The following is a 20,391-nucleotide window of genomic DNA, read 5'->3' as shown; positions in this document are numbered from 1 at the left end:
AGTTAATAAGTTTCAATGTGAGTATGGTTATTAGTAGGTATTGCGAAATGAATATTTTAACGAGGTATTTTAAGCGTAGTCAAATGAAAAAGTTCCTATATCTATTTGTATTATTTTTGTTAGGGGATTAGTTGAATTTTTGAAAATGGGTTTGTGAATAGGTAGGAAATGAATTATAATGTGTTTTTTTAAAGTGTTATATTGTTTATAGACTTCATATATTGTCTTCCATTATTTACCTAGCAATTATTACTACTTACCTAACCTATTTTAAAACCTTCATTTTAAAATGTAGGTACAATTATGAAAGAAAACACGGATTTACTTAATGCAAGATTTATAACTACTACACTATACTCATACGATTTTTATTTAGGTACATATATAGTAGATAAATTTTATATACACATATGTACGTATAAAATAAACAATTTTCGGAATTTGCGAATTCCAAAACTTCCAAATAATCGCCTCACCGCCGGGTGTACTGTTTAGCGTTGTGCAGTCGTAAAATGCTGTCTGGTAAATTTCTGCTGTCGATATTTATTTAATCACAGAAAGATTAATTGCATCATTGTTCCGCTGAGACGATGGTTTCGGCGGGCTAAAGTTATATGAACAGAGGTTTACGCGTTTTTAACGACCGGAGTAAACAAGGCGTAAATTCATTATGCAGTCGTGTTGATTCCATCCATCTGCAGTGTACTCGTGCTACCGTGTTGAAGAATACGTGCACACGCAAACCTCACTCAGAGACACCATGAAGTGAAGCATAAGTGTGTTCTTTTTTGGTATAAGAGTGACAGATGTTTAGTTTAGTAGGTATATTTGGAATTTGCTTCTTTATTAAATTCGGAAAAAAAAATTGAAAATGCAATCGTAATATTAGGAGAGGTTTTAATTAAAAGAAATATCTTCAAAAAGTACAGCATAATGAATTTAAAATTAAATAACGACTTAAGAGGTTCAGTGAATATGTTGAAGAAATCCAAAGCACCTGCATCTTCTGTAAAGGTAGTTGATTAAGGCATGTGCATGTCTTTGAAAGTTTTGTTTGAGCGATTTAAAAAATTATAATAACCACGACATATGAAGAAGGTTACTATGATTAATTTTATTTATCTAGCTATCTATGCTTTGCTAGAAGTAAATAGAGTTTATAGTTATTATTTTTTGCTTAATCCAACTATAAAAAATAACAATTTATTATTAAAACCTTAATGAAAATATAGTTAATATTATTTAATGACTAGGTGGGCTATTATTAATACTACGAACGTTGTTTTACATTTTAATAAGTCTATCTACTTGGATAAATCCTTACCTACCTTATATTGGTGAAATTTCAATAGTCCTATTTTTTTTTATATTTTAGGAGAGTCTTTTTAATATTTTTTTTAATAAAAAATCTATATTATTTATTAAACATTTTTAAGATTAATGATAATAATTTAAAACCTGGCCGGATACATAAACAAGTGCCAGAAAAATAATATAACATCTAATAAAAATAATCGTACATAATTAACCTATCGTAGATACATGTCTTTATTTTTACTGAAAAGTACATAGGTACCTTGTTTCCTTTATTATTAGTTTCGTTATATACAATAACCAAATTACATTGTGTTTTAAGCATAATTTTACTTCATCAAAGTAATAATGTATTGCTAATTACTACTATCCAGTGGCTTCGCTCGCGTGATCATGTAGCTTTCAATAGATTAATTATATATAACTTTATGAAATTAATTATTAAATTTATCGTGAAAGAGTGTTTTAAATCGGTCCAGTATATTTCAAATTTAGCAATTACGAACGAATCAATAAATATACAAAAATTATAACTCTTTCTTATATATAAAAAGATTCCAGTATCTTATGGCTTTGTGAACAAGTAGAACTGAATGATGTCCTACAACAAATATTGGACTCTATAAAACCTGACATCAATCTAACTATATATTCTGTAGAAGAGTGTCTCACTATGTAACTAAGCACGGGTTTTCTTCATAAAGGAAGGACTTACTTATGAAATGAATAGCTATATTATGCAGATTGCATTAATATTAAAAAATGAAAATTAATATTCAAAGGTACTTATATTTAGTTCTTATCTACTGCAGTTTTTTTTATTGCGATTTATTACGAGATCGACTTTAACAACTCATCCGTAGGCGTATTTGAAATAAAATTCAAAATTACTAATTAATTTTAATTTTAATTAATTAATTTTAATTAATCTAAACAAAAACTTATGCTCGTTCTAGTTAATTTCGTTGCAATTTAAATAGTGTATCATACGTTCATTTTATATTATATTGTATTGTTTCATACACATGTCAATCAAATCAGTTATCAACCACTTAGTTTTGTTCTTTGCTATGATCTCATTTATGATATTTTAAATTAAATAAATACACATACCTTATTTTACTACAGTTCTATTTCATTTTTAGAGTTCGATATTTCTTTTATTGTTATGGACGATAATGGAATGGAGCGCCCGCCTGCCGCAATGGTTTGCGCTAGCATAGGATAAGATGAGCATGAAGCCAGGGGAGTTAGCCCATCGTGGTAAATTCATCATGAATTTATCACGATGGTTTCCAGGGAGAACCACGAATCCACAGTATTAATCCAGCACATGAGTTTTACAATAGAGTCAGAGCTCGTTATACTTATATTTAGAAGAGATATCAAATATGAAGTTTCAAAATTATCTTTAAAATATAATAATATAAAATTATCTTTAAAATATTATCGATAAAATATAATCTTCAACTTTATAAACATGAACATATATGGAAGTAAAACACAAACTCGTATCACAACCTTAAGGTTTGAGTCACTATTTATGTTTAAAAAAGGAGTAACTGACTATCGAAATGTATGTATCCATTGAATCTAGATATTTGAAATTTTGTACAGTGGTTCCTAAAGTAAGATTATTCTCCAATATTACATAAAAAATTCCGAGCTAATTGCAACTTTCCATCTGATATAACAAATAAGTAGTACTGTACTACTGTATTGTTTGAGCTACCGCTAGCTAGATAGGTACTCGTGAAGTGTAAGTACTTCTTAATTTTATAGGAAAGGTTTTTTGGCAAGAGAACTGTAGGCACTTACTCGTTATCTTCCATATACGAGCATTACAATTATGTATCTGAACAAAGCTAAAAAGAGACAATTTACCATCAAAACCACGGGGAGTCGATTTCATTTTTTTAATTTGCTCCTATAAATACAAATCTATGGCGCTCCTATATATATAAATCAATAAATTTAATTGTAGTCGATCCAAATTAAAAGTACCATTGATATTATAAAATATATTGTAACACCTGTATTACTAATCATGTGTTACATTCGTGAGGACTAAAATATTATACCTTTCCAGGCCATGGCAGTGTTATGGCAGTGACATTTCTGGGTACCAAGCCAGAAATGTTCTAAGCATATGTCACCATTTAAAACGAACGTAATCATATACAATCACAGTTGTTTAGTGATAGACTTGTCACCATTTAGTAGACGTCTTTAATTAGACTTTCAGTTGTAATAGTTTTGGAAATTGTTATAAAATTTGTTATTACACGAAACTTTGGAAGCCATAGTGTGAAGAAACTCTTGGCAAACAACGTCGTGACGTGAGATTGAACGCGAATCATGTCGGTATTGCGGTTACTTTTCAATTTCTCAAATAGAATCAGATTTTTTCACAAACAGTACTGTTTCAAGAATGTGCAGGCATGGAAATGTCAGAATATTTAACTTTTTCAGTGAAGTCGTACATGTATCGGTGTTTTTCAAATTGCATATCGACTGGACACAGTGTTTTTGAGTGTTAGACGCTGTATTTCTGTTTGTTGAATTACTTCAAAATATGTTAACGTATGTAAGTACTGATTCACTGTATGTATGTTCTTAGTATTTATTTATTATATATTAGGTATTTGGTTAGCAAATTATTATAATATGGTGTGTAATGGAGTTTATAGTAGAGATCTATGTTCAATATTGAGTAATAAATGACCGAATATATGCCTATAATATGATATCATATTACGGATTCCAAATATAATTTTAATCTTACTATTATTTATGATTACATATACTAAGATACATAAGTGGTTAAGTCCATAAATTTGATTATATATACTAGAATATGTATGCTGTAATAAAACATATTTAAATTTTGAATTGAAAATATATATAAAAGTTAATTCGTAACAGCATAGAATAGCCTATGATAGCTTATTTCATAATACAATTTTATCTTCAAGTCAAATTTCATTAAGAACCGTTTTTATTATTTAGTCGTGAAAAGGCAAACAAACAAACTTCGCATTAATTTTTTTCGATATATTTAATGGGTTTGCCGCTATAACAAAATGTATGTGGTCTCAGAAAATGTTTTTGTTATGTTACTTGTCACTTGTGTCTACGAATAGATATTGAAACGTATGATACAAAACATCTAAGTATCCATACACAACGGAAATTATGCAGTGTATAGGTAGAAATAAGCCAAACATTGCTGCTTATCTGATTATTTTTGTAAGTCAGTTGTTTACATTTTCTCTTCTTCACATCTTGAGTCTAGATGTAGTTAACTAGCGTGTAAAACATAAATTATGACATTTTAATAAACATGCATACCAGCTACATACTTTATAATCGGCTTTCGTCTGGTAAGTTCTACTCAATCTTCTATTTATGGAGAAAGTATAGTTATATTTATAGGTAATTAATTGTAATTACCTATAAATATAACTATACTTGTATTTATTGAAATACATACAAAAATATGACTAAAATATTAAATTTTATTAACATCCATCATTTCCTTATAGAATTCATAGTATATACGTGTAAGACAAATTGAATTAACAATAAAGTACCTACTTATTTAATATTCTTCATTGTGCCTGACTTTTAAATCTATAAAGATTTATTTACAAATTGATACATATAGATACGCATAGATAGGCGAGAGACAATAACGCCAGACCCGAAGGCACATATTATCCGTAAAGTATTAGAATCCAGCTGCCGTAGCTGTATTTGATCCTGAGCGCCCAATTTCGTCAGTGAGAGTAATCCAGCAATATCGTGTTTGAAGGATATCAAATTGAATTCGTCTGGTAGTGTAACTACAAAACTAGTCCGATTTTTCCATATCATATCATATTGTGTAATATGCATTGTATAAGTCTACCATTTTTTAATGTTAGTGATTTTGTATAAACTAGATAAGTATACACCAAGATAATTTAAGAGTTTCCGATATATCAACGCTGGTGATTTTTGAATTTTGTATATACAGGATGTTTAGCATGATAATTTAAAGAGTTCTCGATATATAGACGCTGTTACAAAAGGCTCACGGCTCGTCTGGAGATGGCGGTGGATGTAAACAATTATGACGAGCAGACATATTCGTCTACCCGCTTTCTAAGACTTTTTTACGTACAGTGGTGACGCACTACTACTGGTAAACACTTGATAGTTACGACAACACACACCCACTGTATTACTTTGACTTTTGAAGAATATCTAGCTTTTAAATATAACCTAAGACTAAGTTTCGTTTTTTCTATTGAATTTTTGATATTTGTAAATTGAATTTACACATGCTTCCACAATTCTAAAGACGTAACGGGTTTTTGTAGATAATCGTTTGCCTTATGAAATTCCATCCAATGAACGGGATCCGAGTCTATTAAGTATTTAGCTATGCCAGTTTTGTATTTGTTATTATCCTTTACTGCTTTGATCTATGCAGATCGCTTAGTTTGATCTGTGCAGAAGTTGCTGCGCTGCAGTTGTATTTAAAGTTGTTTAATTTCATTTCAGTTAGTATTAGAGTTTGTAGCTCGCCTGTATCTATAGTCTGTGTTATTTCTGTCGTGAAGCTCATAATATTTGTATTGTTCTGTTTTGGTCTGTAGTAGTAGTACAAAGATAGTCGGAGAAAACTTTGAAATAAAAAGAATAGATAGGTACACGTCTGGAATAACTCAAAAGGGTAAGAGGTGTACTATTTATAACTAGGTATGTTCATATATATTCTGTGTTGTTTATGTTATTCTTCATGACCAAAGATTCAATAGATCATGCTTGTTGCAATTTGATGTACAATGTGTATTTAGCCGTGTTAGCTCTGAAATTTCAATTCAAAGTTCCTTGATGTTTACATATAAATTTTGGATTGAACCATTCTTTCTTAGATTAAACATGTACTTTTCTAAATTTACAGGAGTCTTGAGTCGTTTGTCTGTTCAGATTTATGCCCCAGATGTTCGTTGTCTGATTCCACATTAGTAGGTACGAGATTGACAGGCACGCTAACTTTACTAATTGTACATTTACACAATTCTTCGTGTGATGTCATCCACTAAGACAGTGCGTGGGCTTAATCATTTCTGGTTTACCGTGTAAAAAACAAGTGTATACCTACACACTAATTGCTTTAATATCGTTGTTTCATAAATCCATTAATTTGTAAACTAAAAATGCTCTCTGTTTATAACTGCGTAGCTACGAGTATCTACTATTACAGTTGCGAATCCGCTTAGGTTGGTTTAATACCGCATTTACGTAAACTGGACACTATGTAGATGGATTAGCCACAAGCTCACCTAAATTACTGCGGGACAGGAAATTAAATTTGCATGAACAGATTGCGGGTTAAAGTTAGGAAATAAATAAATTATACAAAAGATGATCATGTTGTTACAAATCAGTATTAGACGGAATAATAAACCACTATGTTTCAATACCGGCTTGATTGAATCAAGCCTACTGATTGACTAATTTCGCTGTCACACAAGAGGCATTCACTTGGGAACGTTACTAAACCAATAATGTGCCAATATTATTATTACAAATATACCGTATTATTGGATTTCAGTGGAGGATCAGTAACTAAACAAACAATATTGTACCTAACATATTACGATTATGTAGGATTTATACTTCTGAAGAACTGTGAATGTAAAACTATCATAGAAGAGATAGAACTATGAGAGTTCATAACTATAGGTGATAGTTATTTACTTATTACTGATCAGATGGTGTATGTGATTCAAATATACTATGATATTGCAAATGTTGGCATAATACTAAAAAAAAAAAATATTTTTTAGGTCTAATAGAAATAACCATGGGGCTCTTTACACTATGGTTTAGAGGAATTGGCACCGTCCTTTTGAGAGTAGAATAAAAATTGAATCAATGTATCAAACTTTCGTAATGCTTAAAAAAAGAAAATATGCACAAGTCCACATTAAAATGATTCGTATTAATTGAGGTGGGCTTTCTTATACAGCTTCTTGAATATGAAAACGAATGCAAACGAATGCTGGTAAATACGCCATGATGAAAAAAATTGTTACACAGATTCATATAAAAATATTTTATTCCTAGTCACGAAAGCCTGGTAATAATATAAAAAAGAAAAGATTTTAAATCTAACGAATCAGAATAACTTACACTTTAACTAAAACAGATGATATTTTGGGATTTTATTTGAATTGTGAAAAAAACATGTAACAATTACAAAGAATTAATTCGACGGCCTCGGTGGTCTAGCGGTATAGGTCACTCACTGATTTAATTCATAAACATTTGTATTCCTAAATGTAATTGTTTATACTTATCTGGGCGTTTTTCGTATATATTATGTCGTATTTACAAAAAAAGTAAAGCAAGCTCTGCTTAGCTTGGGACTAGATGGCACTATGTGAAATTTCCAGGTGTTATATTATATTATTGTACATATATATATTATTATATACGGTATTATTAAAAATATATTCTTGTACTTGATTAAATACAAAATAATTTGGATGTAATGTATACTTACCTAAATAAATAAAAAAGTATCAATTATCTTTTTTTTACAGAAGAACAAGTCGTGTTCTTTTATTACAATAATATCCATAATCAACGCAAGTAATTTTGTGAGAAAAATAAAAAATATTTCATTGACGTCACTGCCCGTCTGTTCGTAAATCGTATGTTGTAAAGATAGGTATGTTAATGGTTCTAACAAACTGAGCAATGAACATCAAAAGCTATTATACATTAAGAATGGTATTTAGATTCTTTGCTATGTAATGTTGTCTTAAACCTAGGAAACCATGTTTATTAATAGAAACCTTATAAAGTATTTATGCAGTGTTTTTTTATGGATTTATATTAATGGTGCATCCACCTCAACTCAACTCACCAAACAACCGAACTCTATCAGGGTAGAGTAGAAAATGTCAGGATGAATTTGAAAGTCAGTTCAGACATCCCATCATGGTTAATACGCTGGAAATTGGGAACTGTGTGGTAGATGACTTGAAGTTTAGAGCCCCAGCAGCAGCGTACGTTGCTGACAGTGTAGCCACGAACCTCAATTGCTATTAACCCCATGTAGTAATTCTATACTAGTATATTCATAAGCAGGGTATATACTTACTAAGTGATATAGTGTCTGAAGTATATCTGACTTGATTAACATTTGAGGCATAGGCTAGAGATACAATATGTATTAATAGTACTTTTTAACTTCCTTGAAGTTTTATTTTTTTAAGTAATGTTATTGGCGACAAATTACGAATCAGAATTTCTGTTTTAAATCCGAATCTGCTAACCTTACTCTAAGTAAGGAAGCATGTAACCAAATATCTCCTGAAGATTTATTGTCAAAAGATATTAAGTTATTTATTCACGTTGTTACCTCCTAGATCAGATGATTTGAAATAGACTAACGTAGATCAATGTATGTATATTGTGCTCTACAAGTCACAAAGCTTCGATAGCAATTGGGGTATGGTGGTAAAGGTCTTTGCGATGTCTGAGTAGATAATTTTGTACAAATATTTGAGCTTTATACCACAAGATAATAATTTATTCACAATATTTTTAGCGACAGACTACAACAAAATAGACCCAATCTAAGATAGGCCTGAATGTATATTATATACCAATACATATATAATAAGTAAAAGCTTATGTTTCGGGATTTCATTCTGGTGTCGCCTCGCTGCTCGTAGTCGTACCTATATTCTGTAAATACAATTTTCATAAATCAGAATTTCTTAAAACTCTAGAATAAACTATTGGAACTGTAAAAGTATATTTCTTACTGTAGGAATAGTATTTACTTACAATCCCTGATAATACCTTTCAGGATCTCAATGCTAAAAAGTAGCAAAACCTTAAATACAGAGATACCTACTCAAAGATCTAAATTAATCTGTGATATCCATATCTACAGGTTAGAGTTACCTTAACATGTGCGCTATAAGCTTGTTTGCCATTTTAACATTTTGGTATATTCTGGTCCTTATATTTGATAGTAGACTTAGAAACAATGAATATAACGATAAAATTTCTTTTTGTACATTGCAGGAAGAGCGGCGCCGTACCGGTCGGTACATAGCTATCTTAGTGGGCATAAGTTTATTCCTATTGGCTATGTACCATGCATGGGTTCGTAGGATACCCATCGTAGCCAGCCTGGTGGTGCCCGCGTTGATTATGTTCGTATATGTCGCCTGGGTACTATACACCGCATCGAGGGATAAACATAAGGTATACCATTGCCTTTTTTTTAATAAAAAAAAATAAAGAAGACAATATAAGGCCTTTAAGCATAAAAGGCGTGACTAATAAATTTCACGATTGATAAGCGTATGCTAAATTTTTAACTATTTTCTATACCACTACTTTGTGAACAGCAGATAATTTTTTTTGAGAGTTTAATTCGCATATTAATGTAATTTGTAAACCCATATTAAATAAATAATTGGTATTCCAAATTTTCCTATCATATATATTATGGAAATCATGTATACAAAATTCAAATGCGATAATATGATATTATGTTAAGAACATTAAACCAATTTCTATAAGGACCATCTAACATTGTGAATAGAGTTTTGCTCCCTGCTGTAATCTCAGATACGTGAAATTTTATATACGATTTGAATTTACGAGGTGACAACCCCGCTTGATGGAAAGTGGTGAGTGTCGCATAGCGCCATAATCTGCACCAAGGTAGATTAAATTGAAATAATCTACATTAACTGAAAGCCACTTAGCTTGTTGTTATGATTCATACAAAACTCTTCATCAGCTACTTCTTCCTTACCTCATTCATGTGAAAAGTCGGCGTAATATCACTCCCTTTGACATAGTCCATCCATCTCTTTTTCGGCCTTCCTTGGCTCTTATAACCTTATCTGAATCATTCAAAACTACCACCTAATAAAAGTAGGTAATCAATTCATTAAACGTTTTCGAGTATATTTTATAAAAACTTAAAAATATATACAGTATCTTGTAGCGCCTGACTTTCTGACGCAGGACTGTCTGCATAGAAAAGATAATAACATCCAAAATAAACATTTATCTTACGCAAATGCTTTGAAATTAAACAGGGGTCCGGAAGGTATTTGAGAGCAGATAAAGTGTCGAACATAGATATTATATGTGTATTGTTAAGAACTGACGTTTGTAAAAATACAGGTGCTTATGAAAATATTTTAAGTGTAAATATTTTAAACAATCGAAGTTTTTATGACGTGGTGGATTAGAACTAAATTTATTATACTTTATTGCATTGTTAATTAAGAATAGGGTAATTTAATCTTACTTATTATATGTAGTACATAGTTCAAAGTAGTGTACGTAGCATTGGTGCACATAAATCATACAAATAACCTCTTTCTACAAAGATACTTTTTTAAGATTTAGAATGAATTGTCAGAGTATTAAGGTAATACTCAAGAACTTGATAGGTATGATACACCAAAAGAAATTCTCGAACTGGATTCAAGTTAAGCTGACTTAAATCTCAAGTTCAATCGATTTTCAGACGACTTAGTTGAATGAAAAGCGAGATTAAAAATACTACGGTGGAGCGATTCAATTGCGGATATTATAAGATATTTAAAGAGTAATATACAACGATAATGACAGCTATAGAAAACTTATAGCCACAGTTTATAATGAATGGGTCCTATAAAACTGCTTGATGAGTAGGTCCCGCCTACTTAGACCATAGTACTTATGGTATTATATTGTGGGGAAGAGCGGCTGATGTAGAATCAATTTTTATATTACAAAAAAGAGCAATTCGTTCAATATATTTACCGTGTCGCGAATCTCTTAGAGAACGCTTTAAAGAAACAGGTATCCTAACTGTTCCCTCTCAATATATATATGAAAATATTATGTACGTACGCAAAAACTTAAATTTATTTCCAAAAAATAGTCACTTACACGCTTTTAATACAAGGAATAAAAATAAATTAAATATGCCTAGTTATTGTCTCAAAAAAGTAAGTACCTCTTTCATGGGACATTGTATACGTTTTTGTAATAAATTGCCAGATAGGGTTTTAAATTTAAGTGAAGGCAAATTTAAGATACATGTAAAAAAAACACTTTGCTCTAAAGCTTATTATAAAATAAACGACTACTTAAATGACTACAATGTGTGGACTTAATTACAACTTTAACTTTTGTTATGAGGTATATAATTTTTCCCATTGACATGGATAATGTAATAACATTAAAGAAACTTATTATAAATTTTGTAATGACATATTGTAAATTAAATAATGTAAATTTAATATTGTAATGGGTGAAAACTGTGATCGGTACAGCCTATGCTGTAAATAATATAATTGACTCGATTGCTCGATGACTTGATTGCTCGCTATAAAGTTCAAACTTGTGGCGGCATGGTGGGCCGGGTCGATGTGCTCCCTCAAATATGGTTGAGTACAATGATGGCTGGCTCATACGTCATACTCGTGAACGGGTGCTGCTTGTGGGGACTAGTCTGTTCAGGTTGTGAACACTGATTAAATTTTTTGTTCTTTGCGATAGCATATGCTGGTGGTCACTCTATTCTCCCAAATTTGAATTTTAATGACTGTATATTATTATAAACATGTTCCACTATTATTTGAAAAAAATACGAGCTGAGTTTCTTGTCAGTTCTTTTCATCTCGATATCATTCCGAACTGACGGTAGATTTGACATATCATAAGAGTCTGTAATAGACCTACATGAATAAAGATATTTTGAATTTGAATTTGAATTTGAGTACCTATACTATGATCAGATTCAAACTACAATCCGTTCTGGTTACTTCTTAAGGCCAGCTCTATAGTAGGTTTTGGTAAGTATTACCACAGATAACCTAATATTACATAGTATTACCACAGATAACATAATATTACATAGTATTACTTTACTTATTATTAAAAAAATCAATTTAATTAAACATCAAAGTCAGTATTTTATAAATATCGAGGCAGTTGAAAATAAATAAAAAGCTTGTAATAATATATTATCTCAACTCCGAAATCTGCTTTAACAACTTGTAAAATTCCATTCATCCGCACCACTGGAAGTGAGTTTAGATAATAAATTTATTAAATAAAAATCAATGTAAAAGTGATTCGCGAAATTGGCTTTGCTTAATCAAAGCGGGATTATTCAAGGCTCAACATCAAAGTTGTACTACGGGCCGGTTAGAAACGTTCGCCAGTAAACAGTGGCTGATTCACCAAGCTACTCATTTATACGTACGTAAACATCTGCGTCCAATGTTAGAGCTGGAATCGATTGATGCTGCTGTGACAGTGTGTTTACGCAATTAATACACACGGGGCCGGGTTTCACTTCAATTTCACTTTTGATTCACAGTTCATTTTAAATATCATATATTTTAAACATCGGACATTTTAAAATAATTATATTATTAATATTAGCTAAAATGATACACGGTTTATGAAAACGTAAAGTATTCAGCATATTAATATTCAGTATTTTGCGTGAAAGAGTAACTAACAAACATCCATCCATAACCACTTTTATATTATATATTATATTATAAACTTCCGCGTTTATAATATCAGTAAAATGAAATAAATAAATAACCAAACATGTTTACCTCCTTTTAAGGAAAATATAATATATTAGGTAACAACAGGCCCAAAAGATGGGTGGTAGAAATTTTTTCATCATACATTTCTGTGTTAACATAATTATAGTAAATGTAAATTATATTATTTACCCAAAAAGTACATAATGTATTGTGTTAGTTTATACGAGACACTGTAGTTATTGTATCCTTTAATCTTCACCCGGATAAAATATATAAGTAAAGAAGTTAATTTTGCACTATTATTTTAAGACACTGTTCTTACTTGTCTTCTCCGTAACCTTTCCACAACTTCTTTCCATACAAAAGATATAAATGTCATTTGTATCTGTGTTTTAAATAAATATTGTTCTGGGGTCATTTCGAATTCGAAATTGAGAACATTTCGAAGGCAATACAAAAGCAGTAACAATCTCGACCTCATACATTATGTTTGGACCTTCCTTACTCAGATCTGACTGTATACTGGCTTCAATGGCGTAATTCCGAAACTTTGTTCGATATATGTTTTGTAACTCACGTCCTTTAATGAATACTTGAAGACGATTCCCTCTGTGTGCGGTCTTACAATAGATCAGTTGGACGGCCTCGGTAGTCTAGTAGTAGTAGTAAATCGCCTTAAATTCCGATCGAAGAGGGTTCAATTCCTCGTACGATACATACATTTGTATTAATACTAATGGTTGTATATATATGTCCAGCAGTGGATTGCAGTGGACTGATGATGATACATGTGTCTATTTATATATGTCAGTTGTCTAGTATACATAACATAAGCTCTGTTTAACTTGAGACTAGATAGCGTTGTATGAATTGGCCTGAGATATGATTATTATTATTATCAGTCGCTTTGAAGAATATGGGCTATCAGAAATCCAAAATTATGTTCTTAACTGAGACCTTCTAAGTCTTTCATGTCTTCGATTAATAGTCATTCTTCGCTTTTTGCAATCTCCAATGTTTGGCCTACTGGGTACTACAGATAATGGTGGAGAATTTTTATCGGTGACAGATTGTGGCCAGTGGCAAATAAAATTTAATAGATTTTATTTAATTTCAATATTTTCCCTATAGATTACTAATTAATACTATAAAGTAACGTATATTTATCGGACATGTTACATGGAATCTATGTACATCTTGGAATTCCTACCAGGTCTATCGTTATATATTACGTTTTCACGTTTAAATTACATGTCGGTGTGAGTGAAAATAACCTGAGTATTTCGTGTTCGAAACTACTCTTACAGTATCATATAAGGTGTATGACGTAATTATTTCCTCGTGGATAAAGTTATGGGTCTTAACTAGCTGGAATTGGTGGCATCAATGGCAATGTTTCAATTGGTCAGACACTTCTTAGATTTAGTTATTTATTTTATTTAAAGAAAATACGGCCCTTCATTACTACCTGCTACTGGGTTACTGCTTTATTCTGGTTTTCCCCTTTCCTACACATTATGTTATTGAAATGTAGTCAAAATGATCAATATTTTTACTCCTTTCTCTTGCTAGAATAATCTTTCATGTGATAAAAAAAAATAAGTACATACATATAGCTTAGTATGTGATATAAAATAAAATATTAAGGTTAGTCGCAATATATCAGATTGGTTAAAACATGTGCAAGAAAATTAAAATCTAAGTTAAATCTTATTTAATTCTTGTTACTTCTGATTATATTTACACGATAGAAATATCATTAACTCGTTTGAGTTTTTCTGAGAAGTAGAAGAGTATACTCAAAATTAGTTTGGTTTATAATATGACTTTCAAATGAAACCAATATCCGGCAGGTGCAATGATGGTGCGAACAGATCGCTGTACGTACGCGTGACGCGGGTGCTTTTCCCATTGTTTACTTTTTCTGTCGAAATGTTTATAAAACATACATTATTAAAGGCCTATTTACTGCCGCTAACCAGTTATAATTATGCCATATTTAAACAAAGATATATTATATAAATGGAATTTATATAATGTTACACCATTATACAGGTTTTACAAATTTTAACGAGGAGATCAAAAAGCTCCAAAAAGACACGCAGGATTCTGTATCTGACCAGTTATACTAAATATTAGCCCAAACCCTAAGGTAATATATGCATGGATGACAATATATTACGCCAACCCTAAATGATTATACAATATGAATAGATTTTGATAATGTAAATTTTTATAGTGAACACATTGCAATAGTAACAAATCGTGTCGTTCCTATTTGACTACTAATATTCAGGATATTATTGAAGAAAATACATGTGTTTAAGACTCAGAAGACAATCCCAAATTAACATTTATATGAACACGGTCAATTATCTGCACAGTCATATTGCTTATTGCTTAACTAAGTAAAACTATGTAATATTATGTCATCTGTGGTAAAACTAAGATAACTTTATTACCTTATATTTATTCATTTATTTATCCGAAAATTTATAAATTGTGTTGGATAATATAATAGTAACTTATACAGTAAATTTTGTTATGACAGCAAGCATAATGCAATAGGTCAACTGAAGTCTTTATGGTCATCATTATATTATTACAATATATATGTATGTACAGTGTAGTAACACATCTATACATATAAATAAAATTGGAGTGTCTGTTTGTAATATTGAAATAACCGTTTCATACTACATGCATATAAATATAAATACGGTACATACACCAAAATAACATTTTATACCATTTATGTCTGTCTGTCTGTTTGTTCCGGCTAATTTCTGAAATGGCTGGACCGATTTTGACATGACTTTTTTTAGCAGGTAGCTGATGTAATAAGGAGTAACTAAGCTATTTTTATTTTAGAAAAAATATTTTATTTAAGTAAAATAAAGCTAAGTTCCACGCAGACAAAGTCGCGGGTACAGCTAATATTAAAAAAAATTATTCTAAATCTTTTTTAATCCAATGGTATTATGAAATAATTTTACAGCTTGATATCTCGTATATTAGTAAATTAGTAAAAAATATACACTGATATTGATTATATTATAGATTAAATACTAAACATTGGCAATTAACGACTCAATGGTCCAAAATATTTTGGATTCAATCGAGATAGCAGAAGGTAGAGGAAATATAGTATCGGACTATTATTGTTAAAGTGCCAATGTTATTGTGTAATATTTTGTCGCAGTTTTCCTTGTTGTCAAAGCTATCTTAAAGGTCTGCTCTCCCCTGAGACGTGAAATCCCTTGAGAAGTTGTGCAACTCCTTTTGCGCTTCAATATCCAATACAAAGAAAGTCGATTTATTCTCATTTAATCAACGTCAATTCAATTGTTTTAATATCTCTGATCTATGATTGTTATACCCAATCTGTTATTGTGAATATTATAATTTGTCCGACCTCAATATTAAGAATGTTTGTTTAATTTTTTTGCTGTTCGACGAAAATTATACAATATATAAAGTAAAACTACCCACTATACCTACGTAGTTGAAATATAGTACAATCAACATTGAGTATTAATTGTTTCCTAAAAATATAGTAAAAAGTTTTCCACGCTGTTTCACGTATCGCGGCGTAGGTACATCTCTTACCTACTACGCACTATATTTTGTACAGAAAAACGTTGCAAAATATTTTTGCTATCGCGTGTAGGGCGGGCGACAATAGTTTCGACGTACGGGTATTATATTTTTGGTTAGTTGTTAAAACTTATAAATATGTCTAATAGTTTTTGATAGTATTGAAAAGTTGAATTTGCAAAGCTACTTGTATGAACTATTTAGATAAGGAACGAAACCTCCGCTGAATAAATGAATAATCAAGTATTTTTATATATTGTAGCTACCCGGCTTCACATGGGTGTACATATATTATACATATTAATCTTCCTCTTAAATTACTATCTGTTGCTAAAAACTGTCTTAAAATCCTTTGCGTAGTTTACCTGAGGTCTAAGCGAACAGACAGGGAAGCGGCTTCACTTTTGTACTATGCAACGATGTCAATCGAACCGCTTTTATATACCTATATCTAGCTTATGTTTAAAATCTTTTTTTTATATAAATATTTATATACAAAAAAGGTTTCAATTCTAATATGTGAACAGTCTTTGATTTTTAATACATAATAAAGTAAAATATAAAAAAGAACTGGCAAGGACACACATTTAGTGAATATTTATTTTCGCATGGTATACAAAGCTGTACTGGATTTAAAATATGTTCGACAAAATGTTCGAAAAAATAACGATTTCGTCTTACCACACTGAACGAAGCGAATCCTTCATCAGGGATTACATCCGCGTATATATTCTATTTCTTTGCTTCTTGTATCGAAAACGTTTTTTTAATCAATAAATATATGTACTCCTCTCAGCACGAAATCCTTATATATCTGTTATCAACTTGAATTGATCAGTCGGTAAGCAATCCATCGGTATCTGGCGGTGGTCCAGATGGCCAGTGAACAAGGACTAATTGGTTTCACGGTTGCCACAAGCCGTGCCACCGGTCAAGGCTGTTCCTATCATTAAAACTTTGAAATTGTTGGATATGGTACCTTTTAGGTATGATAGGATATTTTTAATTGGTGGCTAAGGTTTAAAAAAAAATTAACTTGTTACCTAAAATACTACTTTTATATTGTTACTAGTTATATTCCTGGTGATTTGGATACGGTAGGCTAACTAATTTCATTCTCCACGGTGATTCACCATCGTATGGTGTTAGCGTAGTCGGAGGCACTTTTCTACCCAAAATAATTTTTTTTTGGTACCAATATTGATAAGGTATAATTAGTTTTTTCAATTAGTATTTATTCAGAAAGTTTTACATATGATTTTCTCTCCTAACAATAGATAACTTTCCAATCACCATCACTCTGATTAGTTTTAGTTAGTTTAGTTTAGTTTGTTATCGGTGTTTCCTTCACTGGAGAGTAAGTCAGACTTAATTTGGGTTTGACTTACTCTGCCTTTTAAACAGAAACAAAGTTCTTTTAGTGGGGGCAAGATTAGATCTAACGGACGTAAATCGGGGTAGTAAACCACTAAGCCACGCTGCTCGAATAAAAATTCGTTGGGATTATTCTGTAGCGACTGTAGCATTGTTTCATAGATCTTCGAACGACACTAATCGCAGCTCCAACAGTCGGGAATTTGTTCCGTACAAGTTTTACGACTCGCTTGAGCTTTCGTACAGTCACGTGTGTCAACGGGTACCTACTATTATTACTCTCGAACTGAGGTGTTCCACAATGATTGGATACGGATTTTATAGGAAATTCTTTTAACAATTTTCTTTTACCACCATGTAGAGATTTTCTAGAGGCACATTTGAAGACAGATTTTGTAACGTTATATATACAGAGAATTAGATAAAAATATATATATTTTTCTTACATAGTTTTACATTAATTATTTATTACATAGGAACTTGATTTCTATAAACACTAGTATTTATGTTACAATTAACATATAAATCAGCCAGACCGAAAGAAACAATCATACTCATGAATACAAAGGTTGTAATCGTGCTAGGAATCGAACCCGCGACCAATGGATCTAAAACGGAATGCTAAACCTTTAGACGAGGCACTCATATAAGTTTTTACCTGTAACATATTTCCTATGTGGTCCACAGGCTTTTTTCATATTTATTACGCATTTGCGCTAGAATGTATTCAGATTTAATCGCGTAGCGAAAAATCTTTTGTACACTAGATCAAAAGATTCGCTTATTGTTTCGTGTAAAACATGCTTTGTTTTTTTTTCATTCAGAAGATTGACAATTTGGAACATAATAATAAAAACGGGTTTCCAGTCATTATTAACAACCATTATGCCTAATTTACTGTTATTCTTTTTCAGTTGCTGGTGTTAGATGCTGAGGCGGCATTAGGCATACCCTCGCCAGAAGGTACAGAAACCGATATCCAAATATCCGAGTTGAATATCAGTAATGAAACATCTCCTGCATCCACTAAAGATATCGCGAAACTGAATGCTTTGGATATTTCAGTTCCAAAAGATTGGACTGAACAGTCTGTTCCTGTTTACAAAGAAGATAACATCATCAGAAAAGAAGAACCGCGATTTAAAATGCCCTTAATATTAGTTAACGGTCAACCGCCAGAGGACTTAGATCAGAAATGGGTCAAAGTGGTAGAAAATGTGACAAATACTGATAAATTCAGAGGTCTTCCTCCTAAAAGAAGGCATAAGCGCAAATTTTGTAGGAAAAAGCATCATGTATTTAAAAGATCTTATTCTATTGCATGAATGCATTCAGTATTTTCTTTTGCATATTAAAGACATAATTGTATAAGACATTGCCTTATAGGATTAATGTTTATACACAACTTCGTCTGCTTGGATAAAAACATGTGTCTTCTAATTCCGAGTAGTATGTGTACATATGCATTTGGCTGAGCGGTTGGTACTAAAATAAAATAATAGACAAGCATATACATACGCACGCTACCTTTTATGTATTTATGATGAATTTAATATTGTACTACTATTGTTTATTTCAAAAGAAAAGAATTTCAATCATGTACCTATATGACTTGTAATCAATCATTTTGTTTGGTTTGTTCACTTCACTTAGAATTTCATGACATGGCGAAGTTGTTTATATTTAGATATAAGTAGGAAAACTGTTGAAAATGTTTAGTGTATTTACGCCTAAACCTTTTTAAATATACATATTCTTTATTACAAGTTTTTTAGAATATTATAATATGTAAAAACAGTTATAGTAAGTTTAATTAAAATAAGGTTACCTATATTATAAGTACTTTGAGGGTGTTTATTGTAACATATTGTATACATTTTTTGTAATGCTTACTGAATGACTGAATTAATTATTATTTAGTTTACTTTACCTTCTAGCAGAACTCTAATCTGTATTTTAATGTTTTAAACATGTTCAGCCAAGATTCATAAATCGGTTGGTTCGGTCGGTAATAGAAATCTTCCTTCAATTTTGCTATGCCCGAATGATTAAGACTAGACCTACTTAGTAGTAGGTAAGAACAAATGATTTAATAAAACGCCAATTAACATGACAATACATAAATAAAGTAGGTAATTCGTAATAGCAATTGGAAATGTAAGTACTCAGCCTGCGGCTGAATGATATGTATTCGGGTCCTGTTTGAAGGTAAAATTTCTCTTTCAATATTTTCTCGTTTTCTATTATTGTTCTAATTATGTTATAATTTACAAATACAGTTAATACAAGAATATTCTGTATATTATATACCAAGTAAATATATTTTTTCTATGGAACAGGCACTTTAATTTGTTTTTCATTTTAAAATATAACAATCGTCCTTTATTTCTATAAAGTATTAAATTGCTCTTGCTTATAGATCGTAAAAACTGAGGTTAGTAATTGAAATCTTACTAAGATTGCAAAGTAGCTAAAACAGGGTCATATCTTTGGAATTGATACAACATAGCATAGC

General features: G+C 30.9%; 1 protein-coding gene across 2 annotated transcripts; it reads left to right on the top strand.

Annotated features, from left to right (window-relative positions):
• Positions 1-540: 540 nt before the first annotated feature.
• Positions 541-20,184, top strand: LOC131850764 (uncharacterized). Of its 2 annotated transcripts, none has more exons than XM_059201119.1 (3): positions 541-818; positions 9,412-9,594; positions 18,791-20,184. In XM_059201119.1, the coding sequence occupies exons 1-3, from the start codon at positions 807-809 to the stop codon at positions 19,199-19,201; spliced, it is 606 nt and encodes a 201-aa protein (XP_059057102.1). In that variant the 5' UTR covers positions 541-806; the 3' UTR covers positions 19,202-20,184. The 2 variants fall into 2 exon arrangements, with proteins under 2 accessions (XP_059057102.1, XP_059057101.1); XM_059201118.1 differs by having other exon boundaries at positions 541-1,014.
• The last annotated feature ends 207 nt before the right edge of the window (positions 20,185-20,391 follow it).

Source organism: Achroia grisella, unplaced genomic scaffold, assembly GCF_030625045.1.
Source record: "Achroia grisella isolate CSIRO2021 unplaced genomic scaffold, CSIRO_AGI_Agris_v1 utg779, whole genome shotgun sequence".
Classification (NCBI taxonomy): domain Eukaryota; kingdom Metazoa; phylum Arthropoda; class Insecta; order Lepidoptera; family Pyralidae; genus Achroia; species Achroia grisella.
This window is presented reverse-complemented; position numbering and strand designations above follow the sequence as displayed.